The 17206-nt window shown below is 42.5% G+C and overlaps 1 protein-coding gene across 5 annotated transcripts in view; it reads right to left on the reverse strand.

Annotated features, from left to right (window-relative positions):
• Positions 1–17206, reverse strand: part of CEP350 (centrosomal protein 350) — a 139902-nt gene that overhangs the window by 92142 nt on the left and 30554 nt on the right. For all 5 annotated transcript variants that reach the window (XM_053244150.1, XM_053244151.1, XM_053244149.1 and 2 more), the window contains 4 exons: positions 17012–17128; positions 16648–16794; positions 4280–4926; positions 2870–2991 (listed from right to left, as the gene is read on the reverse strand). In XM_053244150.1, coding sequence (XP_053100125.1) covers positions 2870–2991; positions 4280–4926; positions 16648–16794; positions 17012–17128 — 1033 coding nt within the window. The remainder of the gene's footprint in view (positions 1–2869; positions 2992–4279; positions 4927–16647; positions 16795–17011; positions 17129–17206) is intronic.

Raw genomic sequence — 17206 nt, forward strand, 5'->3', positions numbered from 1 at the left:
ACACAGGGAAGCGACAACAGGGGTAAAGTGAGCAGTGCTCACTTTAAATTTCTTAGTCAGCCATGTCATCTCTGCCTCCATTTTGTGTGCCTACTGCCTCCCTCTGCTGCTCTTGCCTGCAGCCTGCTGCTGTTTTAAGAGTTTTGAGGTGGGTAATGATAGCATCAACCTCAAAGACCAAATGAAAAGCCCCAATCTTTTCAAATATTAATACTATTAAGGCAGGAGCCAATAATCATGCTCGCTTTTGTTTTTGAAAAGTGGGCAGTCCAAGGGCCACTCTATAAACCAGTCAGAGAGAGACTAAGCTGATTAATTTATTAGTAGTAATAGTAGTATTAATTCGATTTCTATACCACCCTTCCAAAAATGGCTCAGGGCAGTTTATATAGAGAAATAAATTTCAGATTGGCTGCTTGACTCCTCAGGCAGCCAATCAGAGTGTCCCCAGGGTGGGGAAGTCTTTTTCTTTACACTACTCAGAATAATGCATACACCATTTTGGTTAGAGAACAGGTTGACTGGCTGGTTGTTGGTAAGTCTGATCTTTTGCTGGCTTCTTTGTTTTGTGTTTGTTTGGAATGCAATCTCTGCTTTCTCTCCCTTGCTCTGTGATCTGTATGCAAAGCATTATGGCCCATTCCCAAAATGACATGCCATAAAATATTGGAAAGAACAGCAAACTGTAAGACTGGACTAATTAGATTAGAAACTGACATAAGAAGCCAGAAAGTTATTTTAGGGTATATGCATGGATTTGAGAGTCCAAACTGCTTTTCAAATAATTGCAGAAGTGACTTTCCTGAGGTGTATTTAGAGAAGGAATAGATTCTGTTGGAAGGAAAATAAAAAATCAATTTGCTATGCAGAGAGCTAACCAGGTTTTTCTCTGGATTGTGGCCAGTATCTGTAACATTAATATGTCCACTGGGGGTTATGGTTCATTGGGCAAGAATTAAAGAAGTGATCTCTATTAAAACCTTTTGTTGCTTGCCAGGATGGACACCCAGACTAAGTGATGGACACCCAAGATGGGCAGAGAGTGGTACCTAGCTATTCAGCAGGCATGGAATATGAAAAGGGTGTTCCCATGCATCTTTGCTTCCCAAAAGAAAGTGAGTTCCCAAACTCCCACAGTGAGTTTCACGGCTGACTGGGGATTTGAACTTCGATTTCCCCTAGTCTAGCACGCTAACCACTATACCAGTCTGACTCGGAGTTCTTTCTTCTTGCTATTCATTTTTTAAAATAATCAGGCGGACAGAACTGTCCTGGTGACTTCAGGATGCATTTACTTTTCACAGAAGCAGCCTTTTGTAGCTGGTCTGTGCTTTACTTGTGGCTTGTACAATTCATTTCGTCTGTGTGCTTGTGTTTTGATCCTGCCGTTTTAGTTACAAATCTATACACTACTGTAATCCTGTTAAGCACTATAAAGCAACTGATGTTTTCTATATTTCTGCTGGTGAGCAACTGAGATTTGTGTGTGTGTGTGTGTGTGTGTGTGTGTGTGTGTGTGTGTATTTTGATCCCAGTCATTAGCTACCAATCTACACTTTGCTAATTATTGCTAAGGTACCCGCCTAGTCCTGGTTGTACCTCTGCAGCTGCCCACACTTGGCTCCACCTCTCCCTACCTGTACCTCCACCCTTCACCTGCCCTGCCTAGTGCCCCATCCCCTCAAGTTGCAGGAACCACCACCCGCCACTGAGCAACAGGAAGCTGAAAACCACACAGCTTCTCTGCTGCTCACAAAGCCAAGAGTGGGCACAGCAATGGCAATTCTTTGGCCACTCACTAGATGAGCTCTAGTGTCTCCCACAAGGAAACTCTCCCCTGGCCTGGAAGTGAAATAAGTGCCACTGCTATGGCTTCCCTTGGCCTTATGAGCTGCAGAGGAGCCAACTGGCTGTTGGCTTCTGTATCCATATGCCTCCCATTGTCCCTGATTGAACTTCACATCTTGGGGATGTCAGGTAAAGCCTCTGGCCTCCTGACAGCTCCCTCCTGATTCCCAACCCCCTTTTAAGTTGTTCGGAACCCCCGACAGTCCTGACCCACAGTTTGAGAACCCTTGGCATAAGGTATTTTATACATATTATAAAAAATACAAAATACACAAATACTAGAAGTATCCAGATAGCTGTTACATCATTCTAAAAGATACTATGTGCAGGGCTGTGAGTATTTGTCTAAACAAAGTAACAACAATATTCTACACCAAACTTTTCCAAATTCTGCAATAAGGAAAGAACACTACTATTTGTATAAGCTGAGCAAGTTTGCATAACATCGCTTCATTTGCTCAATTCATTTTATTTTTACTATTTTGCATATGTATTCTCTGGGTTTTCAGAGACAAGATGCTATTCAGGGTACTGAATTCAACCAACAACCACTGAAAATCTTAAGACATCTGAGGCTTCAACAGACACTGCACACAAACATTAAAGCACATCATTTGAATAATAAGGGGTATATAATTGTGCTTTTACAAAAGAGAAACTGATGATTTTTAGGAAGTTGAATTCTATGCCCAATATAAATTTTCCTGCACTCCCACAAAATCCCATCATACACAAAGTCCTGACTATGTCAGACAAATAAACTTGGTATGTGAAATTACATTTCAGACAAAGAAACCCTGCTTTCCATGTTACTTTTATTGAAGAAAATCTTTCAGATACAGAATTCTGCAATGCTGAATTTTAAACATTTCAATGACACTAAGGAAAAAATATTCCAAAAAATGTTGGTATATAGATTATATTGTTAAGTCATTTATAGACATAATAGCAAGCTTCTAAGGCCCCCTAAAGATGGCTTGTACTTCCAAAGCTTCACAGACACACACCCCTGCTTTCTTACCTAACAAGAGAATGAGGAGGTTCAGAGAGAGACATATCACTACTGGAAGATGCACTAGGTGGTCGCTCCTGTGCCTTGTTCTCTTTGTCAGATTCTCCAGATGGCTGATAACCAGGTTTGGGCTAGGAAGAAAGTGGCAATGTTATTATAAAATGGAAGCATATTATTAAGAAACAAAACAAAGGAGAATCCAAAAAGAAAGAAAAAAAAGACTCCATCAACTGAGTTTTGTCCCAACAACTTGCATTTGTTCTGCAAATATTCCTATTTAGCCTGGCTTAATAAAATACAATCGCAGAAATTGGTGGCAGCTCTGCCCTTAGCCGAAAGCAGCCTAAACAGGTACAGAGAGACAGACATTATTAAATGAACTCATATCCAGAAATTCCACAAAGCCATGGTTGTTTTGAAAGTGTGGTAGCTTCTGCAGCTACAGAAAGTTACTGCAACATTCTTACCTTAGAGAGCGGTTACCTTCCCTAAACCCTAAAGGGGATCAAGTCCGTCATTCTTGAAGTACACACAGAAAGGCGAGAATGGAATTTTCAGCCTGGTGATAAACCATTAACTAGTTCTTTTACCACAGTCCAGCAGGAAATAAGACTGTGGACTAGTGCTGATCCAAGATTAGTTGCAGAAGAAAGCCATTGAATACAGAATCACATGCAGAGCAATGCCAGTGGAATGCAGAGTACATACAACTGACACCACCTCCTCCTTGGGCAGCCCTGAGCTTCCCAAAAACTCATCAGCACTGTGAGTTGCAGGGCGGGTGACTGCAGGCAGGAAATAGAGAGCCCAGAAACCAGGCACAAGACCACTCATGGAGAAGGTGTTTCAAACCTGCTCTCTCCTCACCCCTGCACATCGCAGCCCTCAGAATTGCCAAGGGTTAAAGAAAGCTTGGGGTTGCCAAGGAGGAGGAGACTGTTGTGCAGACTCTGCATTCTGTGGAGCAGTGCCCTGCATGTTAGCCCTTCATAATAATCAGTTAATACATTCATTTAAGTGCAAGTCCATGTCTTATATGCTTTCGACAAATGCAGGTATACAGTTACTAAGAGAAGGACAAGGTATTACTATCTATGGTAGCATTCAGACTAAGCTGGTCATGCCTGAGTACCACTGAAATCAATAATATGAGATGATAATGATTAACTTTAAGCCCTGTTGATTTCATTGGGATTCAGCAATGCCTGACTTAGTCTGGATGTGCCTGTTATTTGCTGTTCGTCTACCCTCTATATTTTATAGGCAATTTCAGTTTGGGTGTTATTCAGCATCTACAAAAACTATTGTCTGTTAGCAATTCTTTGTAGATCTACATTTCCATGTTAATTATGGTTTTTTCCAGCCAGCCACCAAGCAAACAATACCCCACTCACTCTTGCAAAATAGCTATAACTTTACCTCCGGTACAGGTACCAGTGGATCCTCCAGCAAGGTTTGTTCCAAAAACAGTTTGGAATATGTTTCTTGTAATTGCTTGGTGGCTATTTCAGAAACCAAAGTACTCTTTGTCTTATTAGTAAGAGCCTCTCTTTGTTTCTTGTAAAGCTCCTGAAGCCTTTTATTCTTCTGCTCTGTTGCCTCCTTTTGTGCTTTCTTCTCTTCACTCTGCTTCTTCTTCCTCTCCTCTTGCTGTTTAACAATATATTGGCGAACTTCATCTGTATCATAGTGCCGTTTCTTTGAAATGACTTGAGGCTCTTCATTAGCAGCTAGCTTATCTGGTTTTCTCTTAGTTGGGCTGTGGCTTCTGGTACATTCAGAAGGCACTGCTGATATCTGAATTTGACTGTCTTCCTCTCTCTCTTGCTTTGTATTCTGAGACATATAGTCCAGTTCAAGGTCATCAAGAATCCCACGGATCTCCACTGGCAAGAAGTCCTTATTTACATGGTCTTCTCCCTGTTTTGTATCTTGAAGAGCAGAGTCTTTTTTCTTCAGGTTATTCTCTGCTCTTACTTTACTCCGGGACCGATCAGGACTTCTTGAGCAGGGTTTTATTATCACTTCTATCTTGGGATCAGATTCTGTCTTTCCAATAGGAGGTTCTAGAAAGCAAGTGGGCGGGGAGGAGAGAGAGGGAAGGACAAGAATTTATATTATGTTTTGGATTTTATAAATACTATGTAAGGAGGACCAGTGAGTGAAGGTATTTTACTTCATTCTAATTGCACAAAAGCAGTTGACAGAGCAAAGTACCATTTTTGTTTAAACTCTCATACAAGAGCAAATATTTAACCACCCCGAGCCATTTTTAGAATGGCAGTATAGAAATCAAATTAATAATAATAATAATAATAATAATAATAATAATAATAATAATAATTTAAAAACTGCAAGAAACATAGAAACACCAAATAAAGAAGAAACAGTGCAATTCTGGGGGAAATTATGGGACAATAAAAAAGCAGGATGGATAAAAGAGGTCGAAAAAAGTAACCAACAAATGCAAGATCCAATAATAACACCAGAATTAATAAATGAAAGAGCAAAGAAAATTAAAAATTGGATTGCGCCAGGCAACGATGAACTGCATGGCTTTTGGCTTAAACACCTAACAAGCCTTCATAAACAATTATCAAAACAGTTCAATCACATTTTGCAAGGAGGTGATATTGAACAATGGCTAACAACTGGCAAAACTCATCTCATCATGAAAGACCCAGCAAAAGGTACAGTTCCAAGTAATTATAAACCGATAACCTGCCTGCCAACCATGTTCAAATTATTAACTGGAATAATAGCAGATGAAGTCATGCAACACTTAAGCAGCTACCAGTTGAACAGCAAGGAAATTGCCCAAACACCAGAGGCACAAAAGACCAGCTGCTGATTGACAAAATGATTTTAGAAAATTGCAAGAGAAGAAAAACAAATCTAAGTGTTGCATGGATTGACTACAAGAAAGCCTTCGACTCATTGCCTCACACATGGATACTAAAATGTTTAGAAACAACTGGTGTCAGCAAAAACATTCAGATATTTATTTTAAAAAAGCAATGAGCATGTGGAGTACACAGTTAACAATCAATGGCGAGACACTTGGACAGGTTAGCATTAGAAGAGGTATTTTCCAGAGAGACTCACTATCCCCTCTGTTTGTAATTGCCATGATTCCACTTTCACAAATACTAAACAAAACTGGCCTTGGATACAAAACATCTAAAACATCAAGTAAAACAAAACATCTGCTGCATGGATGATCTGAAGTTGTATGGAAAGTCCCAGTCAGAAATTGAATCACTGCTAAACACTGTCCGTATATTCAGTAGCGATATAGCAATGGAGTTTGGACTAGACAAGTGTGCTGCATTAATAATGAACAGAGGGAAAATAACAAAAACAGAAGGAATAGAACTGCCCAATGGAAGCAAGATCAAGAACCTGGAAGAGAAAGAACTTACAAATACTTGGGCATTCTCCAGGCTGATAACATTGCACACACTGAAATTAAAAGAAAAATGGGAAGTGAATACATCAGGAGAGTTAGAAAAAACCTCAAGTCCAAACTCAATGGTGGGAACACCATACAAGCCATAAACACCTGGGCTATACCTGTTATCAGATACACTGCAGGAATAATAGCTTGAACCCAGGCAGAGCTAGAGACGCTAGAACTTAAGACCAGGAAAATCATGACCATCAGTCATGCTCTGTACCCCCGCAGTGATGTAGATAGGCTATACCTCCCTCGCAGCTCAGGTGGAAGAAGAATGCTGCAAGTCCAGCAAACAGTAGAGGAGGAGAAAAGAGGCCTTGAAGAATATATCAAGGACAGTGAAGAAGCTGCACTTCAAATGGTCAATAACGCGAAACTATTCAACACCAATGAAACAAAGCAGGCCGACAAGAACGAACAAGTCATGAACTGAGCAGAAAAATGGAAAAATAAGCCACTGCATGTTTAATATTTGCACAATATAACTGGAAAATCAATCACCACCAAGACCTGGCAATGGCTTAAAAATGGCAACTCGAAGAAAGAAACAGAGGGTCTAATATTGGCTGCACAAGAACAGGCACTAAGAACAAATGCAATAAGAGCAAAAGTAGGAAAGTCAACAACAAACAGCAAGTGCTGCGTTTGTAAAGAAGCAGATGAAACCGTGGACCACCTAATCAGCTGTTGTAAAAGGATCACATAGACTGACTACAAACAAAGGCATGACAAGGTAGCAGGGATGATACACTGGAACATCTGCAAAAAATACAAGCTACCTGTAGCCAAAAATTGGTGGGACCATCAAATTGAAAAAGATGTAGAAAATGAAGATGCAAAAATATTATGGGACTTCCAACTACAAACAGACAGACATCTGCCACACAATACACCAGATACAACTGTAGTCGAGAAGAAGGAAAAACAAATTAAAATAATCAACATAGCAATACCAGGGGATAGCAGAATAGAAGAAAAAGAAACAGAAAAAACAGTACAAACATCTACAAACTGAAATTGAAAGGCTGTGGCAGAAGACCAAAATAATGCCAGTAGTAATTGGCACCCTAGATGCAATTTCAAAAGACCTTGAAGAGCACCTCAACACCATAGGGGCCACAGAAATCACCATCAGCCAATTACAAAACGCAACTTTACTGGGAACAGCCTATATTCTGCAATGATATCTATAATAACAACAGCAACAACATTGATAATAAAATTTAGCCATCCCAGGTCCTTGGGAAGGACTCAATGTCTGGATAAAACAAACCAGTCAATAACACCTGTCTGACTGTGTAAACAATATCTATAATAATAACAATATGGATAATAAAATTCAGCCATCCCAGGTCCTTGGGAAGGACTCAATGTCTGGATAAAACAAACCAGTCAATAACACCTGTCTGACTGTGTAAACAATATCTATAATAATAAAATCTCTCAGCTAAAGTGAAGCAAGAAAAGTTTGGAACATTCAAGCAATTATAGAGAAACCAGTTGCAAGAGTACCAGATACCTTTAAAAAAAAATCACAACCCATTTGAGTTGGCATTAAATTAAAATGAGAAGGCTGAGAACCTACACAGTGTATCCTAAATGCAATGCATTTTCACAATTACATGAGGGATCTGTTGGTTAATTTACTATTTATTCATTTCAAAATATTTATATCCCATCTAATTTTTTTAAAAAAAATCTAGGCAGCTAACAACAGATTAAAAATACACAATACACAACAGCACTATTAAAACCACAATTTCAGACTAACTGGCAGTCTAACAATCCAAAAAGAGCCAGTCAACATAGAACATACATACATGTAGGGTTAGTCTGGGAAGACTTGATGAGATAAATATGATTTTGGCTTACGTTTAAAAGCAGGGAGGAGCATGTCATCTGGACTGCACATGAGGAAGAGTAGCCACTGAAAAGGTCCACACACATCACTACCAACCACATCTCAGAAGGTGGTGGGACACACAAGAGGACCTCTCTAAAAGCTCTTATAAGATGAGAAGAGTCATATGGAGAGAGGCAGCCCTTTTGATATTTTTTTATGGAGTCTCAACAAGCAACTGGAGATCCTTGCAGTTATTGAAGCATAGTCAACTGCAGTTTGTAAACAGGTGGCTGGAACCCCCAGTAGTGCCAGAATTGCTTAAGAGATTCATTTTGCATCTTCTCCAAGCCCCCTGCAGTCTTATTGTAGGCCTCCCAAATCTCAGCTCTCTGGAGCATCAAAAGGATTACCATGCCTGAGAAAATGTTCAGAGCAAGGGTTATCAGTAGATGGCCTCTTAGACAGGGGGAAAAACACATATACACACAGAATTGCCCCAGTTGTTTTCTTAACCTTTGCCACCATGTATATATAATGCGGATGTCAGGATACATTTCAAAATAGAAATTTGCTGAGAACAATTAATTGGAAGCAAACTCCCCTGTAAATGGTGATATAATTCAATCAAGAGTGTGTTAGCACATAGGGATGTGCAAACCGGTTCAAATTTGAACCAGGGTGGTTCAATGGTTCAAATTTAAACCAAACCAGCCATGAGGTTCGAGCTACAGGTTCAAATTCGAACCCAACTGGGGGTGGTTCAGTTCGAACTGGTTCAAACCTCCAAAAGTGGGTGGGGTGGTAGCTGGCACCCATGGGAAACCTACCACCCAAACCCCAAAGCAATCGGACACTCGTACGATATTTCAGTCATATGCTTTTTGCAAGGTTGACTCAGCCTTCCATCCTTCCGAGGTCGGTAAAATGAGTACCCAGAATGTTGGGGGCAATATGCTAAATCATTGTAAACCGCTTAGAGAGCTCCGGCTATAGAGCGGTATATAAATGTAAGTGCTATTGCTATTGCTATATATACTGGTTTGGGGCATATCTTATATCATGTTTAGTATGTTATATGATTAAATCTTATTTCCATTTAATTGCCTATTAGATCATTCTGTTTACAGTTTGTTTTTGTTTTTCGCCATGGCCACTACAGCATCACCAGTACGCAAGTAGAGTTGTCCCTCATGATCTGTGTTAGCACATGATTAATTAATGGCTGTGGGGAAAACAGATATAGGAGTCCCTTGTCCCACTAACGCATCTCCTAGGGATCTCCTGCTGACCCCTGCACATGAGCAGTATCTTTGACACTTTGTTGGCAGCAGTCACAAGCAAGTCCACAGTTGGTTGTCCCCACAGGTAGAAAACCGACTGCAGATAGACATTGCTGATCACCCATTCGTGGTGTTGGTTGCGTTGCTTTGAACGACTGAAGTTGTCCGCCAATATATTGTCCACGCCTCTTATGTGTATGGCTAGAGGGTATACTGCATGGCTGATGCACCATTCCCAATCTGCATACTCAAGGCACAGAGGAAACAGGACACTGTCCCACTCTGTTGATTCAGATACACAATGGCCATCGTGTTGTCCAACTGGAACTGCACCACTCTGTTTCTGAGCAGTGGCTTGAACGCCTTCAGTGCCATAAACACAGCCAACAGTTCCAAGTAGTTTATGTGTCGATGAGTCTCTTGTATTGTCCACCGCCTCTGCATCTGATGCTCTGCACAATGGGCCCCGCAATCCAGCAGGGAAGCATCTGTTGTTACCCACTGTGTGGGGGTTAAAGGCTTGAATGGAGCCCCTTCCAACAGATTGGTCACCACTGTCCACTGGTTTAGAGAGTGTAGTATCATCTGTGGGAGTGTCAGCAACTTTTTCTGGCTGTCAACATTGGGGCGGAAATTCCTGAGGTACCATTTCTGAAGAGGCCGCATACACAGACATGTGTAATGCATTGTGGCATTGCAGGACGTCATCAGTCCTATTAACCACTGAATGCTTTCCGCGGACTGTACTGGAGTAAAGGTGAAACAATGTATCAGGTCCCTGATCTGCTGATAGCGTTCTATTGGTAAGAATGCCCTTTTTAACTGTACATCCAGAATCGCTCCAATATAACTTATGTGTTTCAGTGGTTCCAGATTCGCCTTCTTCCACTTGACGCTGAAGCCAAGATTCCGCAACAGCTGTAACACATAGTGGATCTGCAAATGTAACCTTTCTTTGTCATTGCTCACCAGAAGCCTGTCGTCTAAATACGGGAAAACCACAACGCCTTCTGTCCGTAAGTTTGCCACTACCTCAGCCATGACTTTTGTGAACACATGCGGAGCTGTTGATAATCCAAAGGGAAGGAGAGTATATTGGAACACTGCATCTCCCACTGTAAATCTTAGGTATTTGCAGTGGTCTTCTTGAATGCCCACTTGGAAGTACGCATCCTTCAAATCAAATGTTGCCACCCACTCCTTCTCGCACAGGAGATACAGTATCCCTTGCAATGTCATTCTGAACTTGTGTGCCCACACAAAGCAATTGCGACCCCAAAGGTTCATGATTGTCCAAATTCCCCATTCTCTCTTTGGGATTTGAAAGTAACGGGAGTAAAATCTGGACAATCTTTCCATTCACCGCACAGGGGTGATCGCCTGCTTCTCCAGAAGCAGCTGTACTTCTTCCAACAACGTAGGAGTTGCTCTGGTGTACTTTAGTCCCAAGAATGGAGGCAAAGCTTTGAACTCTATAGCATAACCAATTCAAAGTACCCATTGATCTGGTGTTATGCGGTGCCATGCTTAGGCATCGCTTGCCAATTTGATGGAATTGTTGACAACCACAAAGCAGATGTTGTGTGCTTCCGCAATCATCTGTTGTTTTTGCAGTAGACAGTCAAGCAGATTAAGGAGTCTGTTTATTACTGTCCTTGGGAGGCCTGCTGTTTTGTCCAAATCCTTTATTCTTTTGGCCCCATCAGAATTCGTGTCAGTTGACTCAGAAGAATATCCGTCACCATCATCATCTCCAGCCAGAGGCAGAACCACCGGGGGCACTGTCTTCTTTTTCATTTTCTCTGGCAATAGTGGTACTACAGGGGTATCCTTGGTCCTTTGCTGTTCACTGAGTGGCTGTGCTGGTGGTAAAGGAGGATCTGGCAGTTCAGGTTGTGTCTGACAGGCAGTTGAGATTGTCAGACGTGCTGTAGTAGAATGGGCATTAATTGGCAACACAGAGTCCATGGAAGTACCTGTAGTCGAAAGACTCATCCATTTTTCAGAGACTACCAGTAGAGGATGCTGCATAACACATTGTGCCTTCCACTGTTGGTGTTCAGCATAATAATCAGGTAATATAGTAGATGGTGCATGTCTGAAACCACATGATTGTGTTAGCTCCCTGTGACACTGCAGGCCCTGTATGTTCTGCTGCAGAAACGCCTGAGAAGTCAGATACTGCATAGGAATCTTCCATGTTAGAGGAACAAAGGATGTTGCTTTCGCTACTGACGCCACTAGAAAGCATTGAAGTAGAGCGTGTCACCACAGGCTCTGGTACATGCAATGGAGACATCAACCGGAAAGGCATAAGAGATGTTGTAGCAATGAGTTACGGGGACATTGATGGTGTCTTTGTGTATGGCATTGGAACCTCCTCGACGTCCTGCTCGACATCGAGCCCACTGCTTAGGAATCCATAAAGGTTGATCCCAAGGGGTGCTTTTTGAAGAATCCAATATTGCCAGTAATGAAGCAGCAGTGTTTGGGTCCAAGGAGACGTTATCGTCCTATTCCTGCTCCAAAGTCAAATCCAGGAAATCTCTCTTATCCAACATCCCTTCATGCAGGGGAGCTGACAGGGATTGTGCTGGCATTTGAGCCAGAGAGAGCTGAAGCACCCTGCTGAGTGGAACCGCTGCAAGTGATGATTCCATTGACGTTGTAGTCTATGCCAAGGGCTGTGTTGACATTGACAGCAAGCCCAAGGTCATGACAACGGCAGATCTCGATGGCTGCGTTCTCAACATTGACATCAATGTTGTCTCAATGTAGATTGAGCCGCACTCGATGCCAAAAGTGGGCTATATGTTTGTACCACAGTAGGTGACAGTGTACTGCACTTTGATTTTGTTTTGCTACGGTGCTTCTTATGGGGTGGAGAATCTTGCTCCTCATCCGAGGAGTGTCTCTGCTTCTTGTCCTTATGGCGATGAATCATTTTCAGGACATCTTTTGGTCTTTTAAAAATGGGCTCTGATCCCTCAGCAGCAGTTTTAGACTGCGGTGATGCAGATCCCCACATGCTCGACACCAAGTTAGACACCATGCTCGTCCACAACCCTGATGTTGAAGAGTAATTTGGTCTCTGTGTCAGAGGGCGTAACGCCTCATTGTAAAGCACCGCACAGAGGCGCAGCACCAGTGTTCCCTCTAAGGCATGCGCACACAAGTTTTTTGATGTCTGCTCAGTTAATTTTAGATCCCACTCAGGTTCAATCAAGAAAACCTCATTCTGACTGCATGTACACGCACGCTGCTTTTATACAGCCGCCCAGAAGTCATTCCATGCGCAGATGAAAAAAATTAGAGGGAACATAGCGCAGCACCCTGTTCTTCATTGTTCTTCATCATTTGCTTGGAAAATGAACAGCAAATGTTAGATACTGCCATATTGCGTTGTTCTCCCAAGCACAACAAACATGAATCGTGGTAGTCCATAGATGGTAGTTTTGCACAGCACACCACACATCACTTAAAGGTCTTTTAGTCTCCATCCTGAGACAGAATGCCCTGAGGTTTTAGCTCTAGTACCTCATGGTCACAGGCCCTTTCACTTATTAAAAATCAACAAAACAACTGACTGCCAGCTGAGTCCCAACTCCATTATTTTGTTGCACCAATCCAGTCTCACACAACATGTTCAGCATGCATATCAGATGGAAAACTTGGCAAACTGTCAAAAGGTGAGTAACAGCAGGAGAGAGGACATGCCCTCAATTCCTGCCTGTAGGCTCCCAGTGGCATCTGGTGGACCACTGTGTGAAACAGGATGCTGGACAAGATGGGACATGGGCCTGATCCAGCAGGGCTGTCCTTATGTTCTTAAGGTTTGTGTAATGCTGAGCTGACAGACTTGGTCTCGGACTTGGTGTTGGAGTCCCCCAAGCTTGTGGTGCTGGGGGACTTCAATGTTCACTTCGGTACCAATTTGTCCAGGGAAGCTCAGGAGTTCATAGCGGCCATTACGACTATGGGCCTATCCTAAGTGGTCTCAGGGCCGACACACATTGCTGGTCACATGCTTGATTTGGGCTTTCACTCTGATCAGTGTGGTGTTCCGTGGGTGGAGACTCCTGTGATTTCCCCATTGTCATGGACAGGCCACCATCTGGTTAAGGTTGGACTCACAATCACTTCCCACCTTCGCAGGGGTGAGGGACCTATTAGGATGGTCTGCCCGAGAAGGTTATTGGATCCAATAGGATTTCAAGAAGCCTTGGAGGAATTTAGTGTTGGCTCTGCCAGTGATCCTGTTGATGCCATGGTAGAGAACTGGAACAGCAAACTCACCTGAGCAGTAGACATGATTGCTCCTAAGAGTCCTCTCCGACCCGCTTCAAAACTGGCCCCTTGGTATACGGAAGAACTACGGGGGTGAAGCAGCGAGGTAGACACAAGATGAGAAAGACTCTGCTTGAATCCGACAGATTACAACATAGAGCTCATTTGAAGACCTATGCTTAGGCGATACATGCAGCAAAGAAGCTATTCTTTTCTGCCCGTATTGCACCCGCAAGTTCATGTCCAGCGGAGTTGTTCAGGGTTGTGAGAGGGCTAGTATGTGCCCCTCCTCCCTTGAATCGGAATCTGGAACCATCTATTACCCGCTGTGATGTGTTTAATTAATTCTTAGTGGGGGAAATCTCTCGTATTCGGGCCGACTTAGACTCCATCTCCAAAATTACTTCAGTGTCTGATGTGGAGGTGTCCAGCAACTCCTCTTGTGTGATTAGGTTGGATCAGTTCCAGTTTGGGACTCCTGAGAATGTGGACAAGCTTACTGGAATGGTGCGGCCTACCACCTGTTCCCTGACCCTTGCCCGACATGGCTTATATTATCTGGCAGGCGGGTTGTTGTAGAAAGCCTGGTAGAAATTATAAATGCGTCTCTGAGGGAAGGTAGGATGCCTCCTTGTCTTAAGGAGGCAATTATTAGACGGCTTCTGAAGAAGCCTACCTTGGATTCCTCAGAGTTGAGCAACTACAGGCCTATCTCCAACCTTCCATGGATGGGCAAGGTAACAGAGACTGGTGGCCTCCCAGCTCCAGAAAGTCTTGGAGGAAACTGATTATCTTGACCCATTTCAAACTGGCTTTCGGGCTGGCTATGGGGTGGAGACTGCCTTGGTCGGCCTGATGGATGATCTCCAATTGGGAATGGACAGAGGAAGTATGACTCTGTTGGTCCTTTTGGACCTCTCAGCGGCTCTTGATACTATTGACCATAGTATCCTTCTGCAGCGTCTGAGGGGGTTGGGAGTTGGAGGCACTACTTTGTGGTGGTTCTGCTCCTACCTCTTGGGCAGGTTCCAGATGGTGTCCCTTGGAGATTGCTGTTTTTCAAAATCTGAACTTTTGTATGGTGTGCTTCAGGGCTCCATATTTTCTCTGATGTTGTTTAACAATTACATGAAACCACTGGGAGAGATCATCAGGAGATTTGGTGCAGGGTGTTATCAGGATGCTGATGACACCCAAATCTATTTCTCCATGTCAGCATCATCAGGAGAGGGCATAACCTCCCTAAATGCCTACCTGGAATCGGTGAGGGGCTGGATGAGGGATAACAAACTGAGACTAAATCCAGCTAAGACGGAGGTACTCATTGTGCGGGGTCGGAACCCAAGAGACAATTTCGATCTGCCTGTTCTGCATGGGGGTCACACTTCCCTAGAAGGAACAGGTACACAGTCTAAGGGTGCTTCTGGATCCAAGCCTCTCCCTGGTGTCCCAGGTTGAGGCGGTGGCCAGAAGTGCCTTCTTTCAGATTCAGCTGATAACGCCAGCTGTGTTCGTTTCTTGAGATGAATGACCTCAAAACAGTGGTACATCTGCTGGTAACCTCCAGACTGGATTATTGCAATGCGCTCTATGTGGGGCTGCCCTTGTACGTAGTCCGGAAACTACAGTTGGTCCAGAATGCGGCAGCCAGGTTGGTCTCTGGGTCATCTTGGAGAGACCATATAACTCCTGTACTGAAGGAGCTACACTGGCTGCTGATATGTTTCTGGGGAAAATACAAGGTATTGGTTATAACCTATAAAACCCTAAACACCTTAGGCCCTGGGTATTTAAGAGAAAGTTTTCTTCGTCATGAACCCCATTGCCCACTGAGATCATCTGGAGCGGTCCGTCTGCATTTGCCACCGGCTCATTTGTTGGCCACTCAGGGACGGGCCTTCTCTGCTGCTGCCTCAAGGCTTTGGAATGCGCTCCCTAGTGAAATAAGAGCCTCCCCACCTCTGACAGCTTTTTAAAAGCCTTTAAATGCTGTTTTAAAATATTGTTTAAAAATTTTTAAATTGTTTTAATGTTTAAAAAATTTTTTTTTTGTTTTAACTAACGTTTTACTCTCTGTTTTTATTTTGTTGTAAACCGCCGAGACGTAAGTTTTGGACGGTATAAAAATATGTTAAATACAATACAACACAATATAATAAATAATGCTCTAGTTGTCTGAATTAAAGACCATACAGTATTATTTGTTTAGACTCTCTGTTGCTAAGCTAGTACTTCAAAACACCTCTAGATAAGGCTCATCTGACTCTCTTGGAGTTCCACAGGAGACAGAACAAAAGTAAATAGAGGCTCTGAGACATGCCAGTAAGACTAGAAAGCATGGGTTTAATGGTCACAAGATTGGTCTTATAAGTTGCACAAACAGCCTAAACCAAACTTGAGCACATGCCACAAAGATCAGGAGACTGTAAGCATCCCATTCTAGAAAGCACAGAGCTCACCTAAGCGGACAAGCCACCAAGCTATCAGCACAGCACAGCTCAAGTCAGTTCCCATAGTGCATATTAACATTGAACCATGGAAAACATTCACTTATAATCACTAAGTCTCTCTTTTGTAATGCAGGGAACTGTACTTATTTGTATTTCCGTCACAAAAGTGTAGATGGAGACAGAAATCTGACAACATACTCACCCTCAGATTAATTATATCCAATAATTTATATTCCTATCAAGACAGATAGGAAAGATGTTGAGCAAACAATTTTCTGTAATTTCAGGTGTTTCAGACAGGAAATAGAACGTTTTGGACTTCTAAAAACTAACTGCAACACTTTCCAAAACACAAAACTGCAGGCAACTTCATAAACCATTTTCCCTGTACAAGGAGGTTTTCTGAAGTCACCTAAGGAATCCAAGATACAAAATAGAAAAGGGCAATGCCATACAAAAGATCAGCTTACCAGATTTACTGGACCTCTCTCCCCCAATTCTGTCACTGGATGATGGCTGCTTGTTCTGATGCTCTATTTTAGGTGCTGGGCCCAGAAATTTCTTTGCCAGTCTTTGTCCATCTCGCCAGGATGATGTACTTATTGCATTGGTACCACCTAAACAAATAACCAACAAGAATGTATGGAGTAATTTTCTGTTGCTTCTCATATGTATAACACCATTAGCAAGGACAGAGAGAGAATTGTTTAAAGAAGGGATACCACCCACCATGGAATGAAGCCTGGAACAAGGAAAAGAAAAAAATTAAGCAGAACGTGTTTGAAAAAGTGTACAGGTCAATGTTTACATTGAAAAGCAAGACAGTGAATTTACCTAGTTTCAAATCAGGACTTTGAGGTTGTGTCATTTTCTGAATTTTGCGCACTGGTTTGTTTGCTTTTCTCTCCTTTCTGTTTTCAGCTGATGCCTCCTTCTCAGCAGAATCTTCTTCTGAAAAACAGAATATGAGAACCATTAGTACAACCAGAAGAATAAAAAGAGACATCTACACTATGAGAACTGGAGCAG

The sequence above is a fragment of the Hemicordylus capensis genome, chromosome 4 (genome assembly GCF_027244095.1).
Source record: "Hemicordylus capensis ecotype Gifberg chromosome 4, rHemCap1.1.pri, whole genome shotgun sequence".
Taxonomy (NCBI): domain Eukaryota; kingdom Metazoa; phylum Chordata; class Lepidosauria; order Squamata; family Cordylidae; genus Hemicordylus; species Hemicordylus capensis.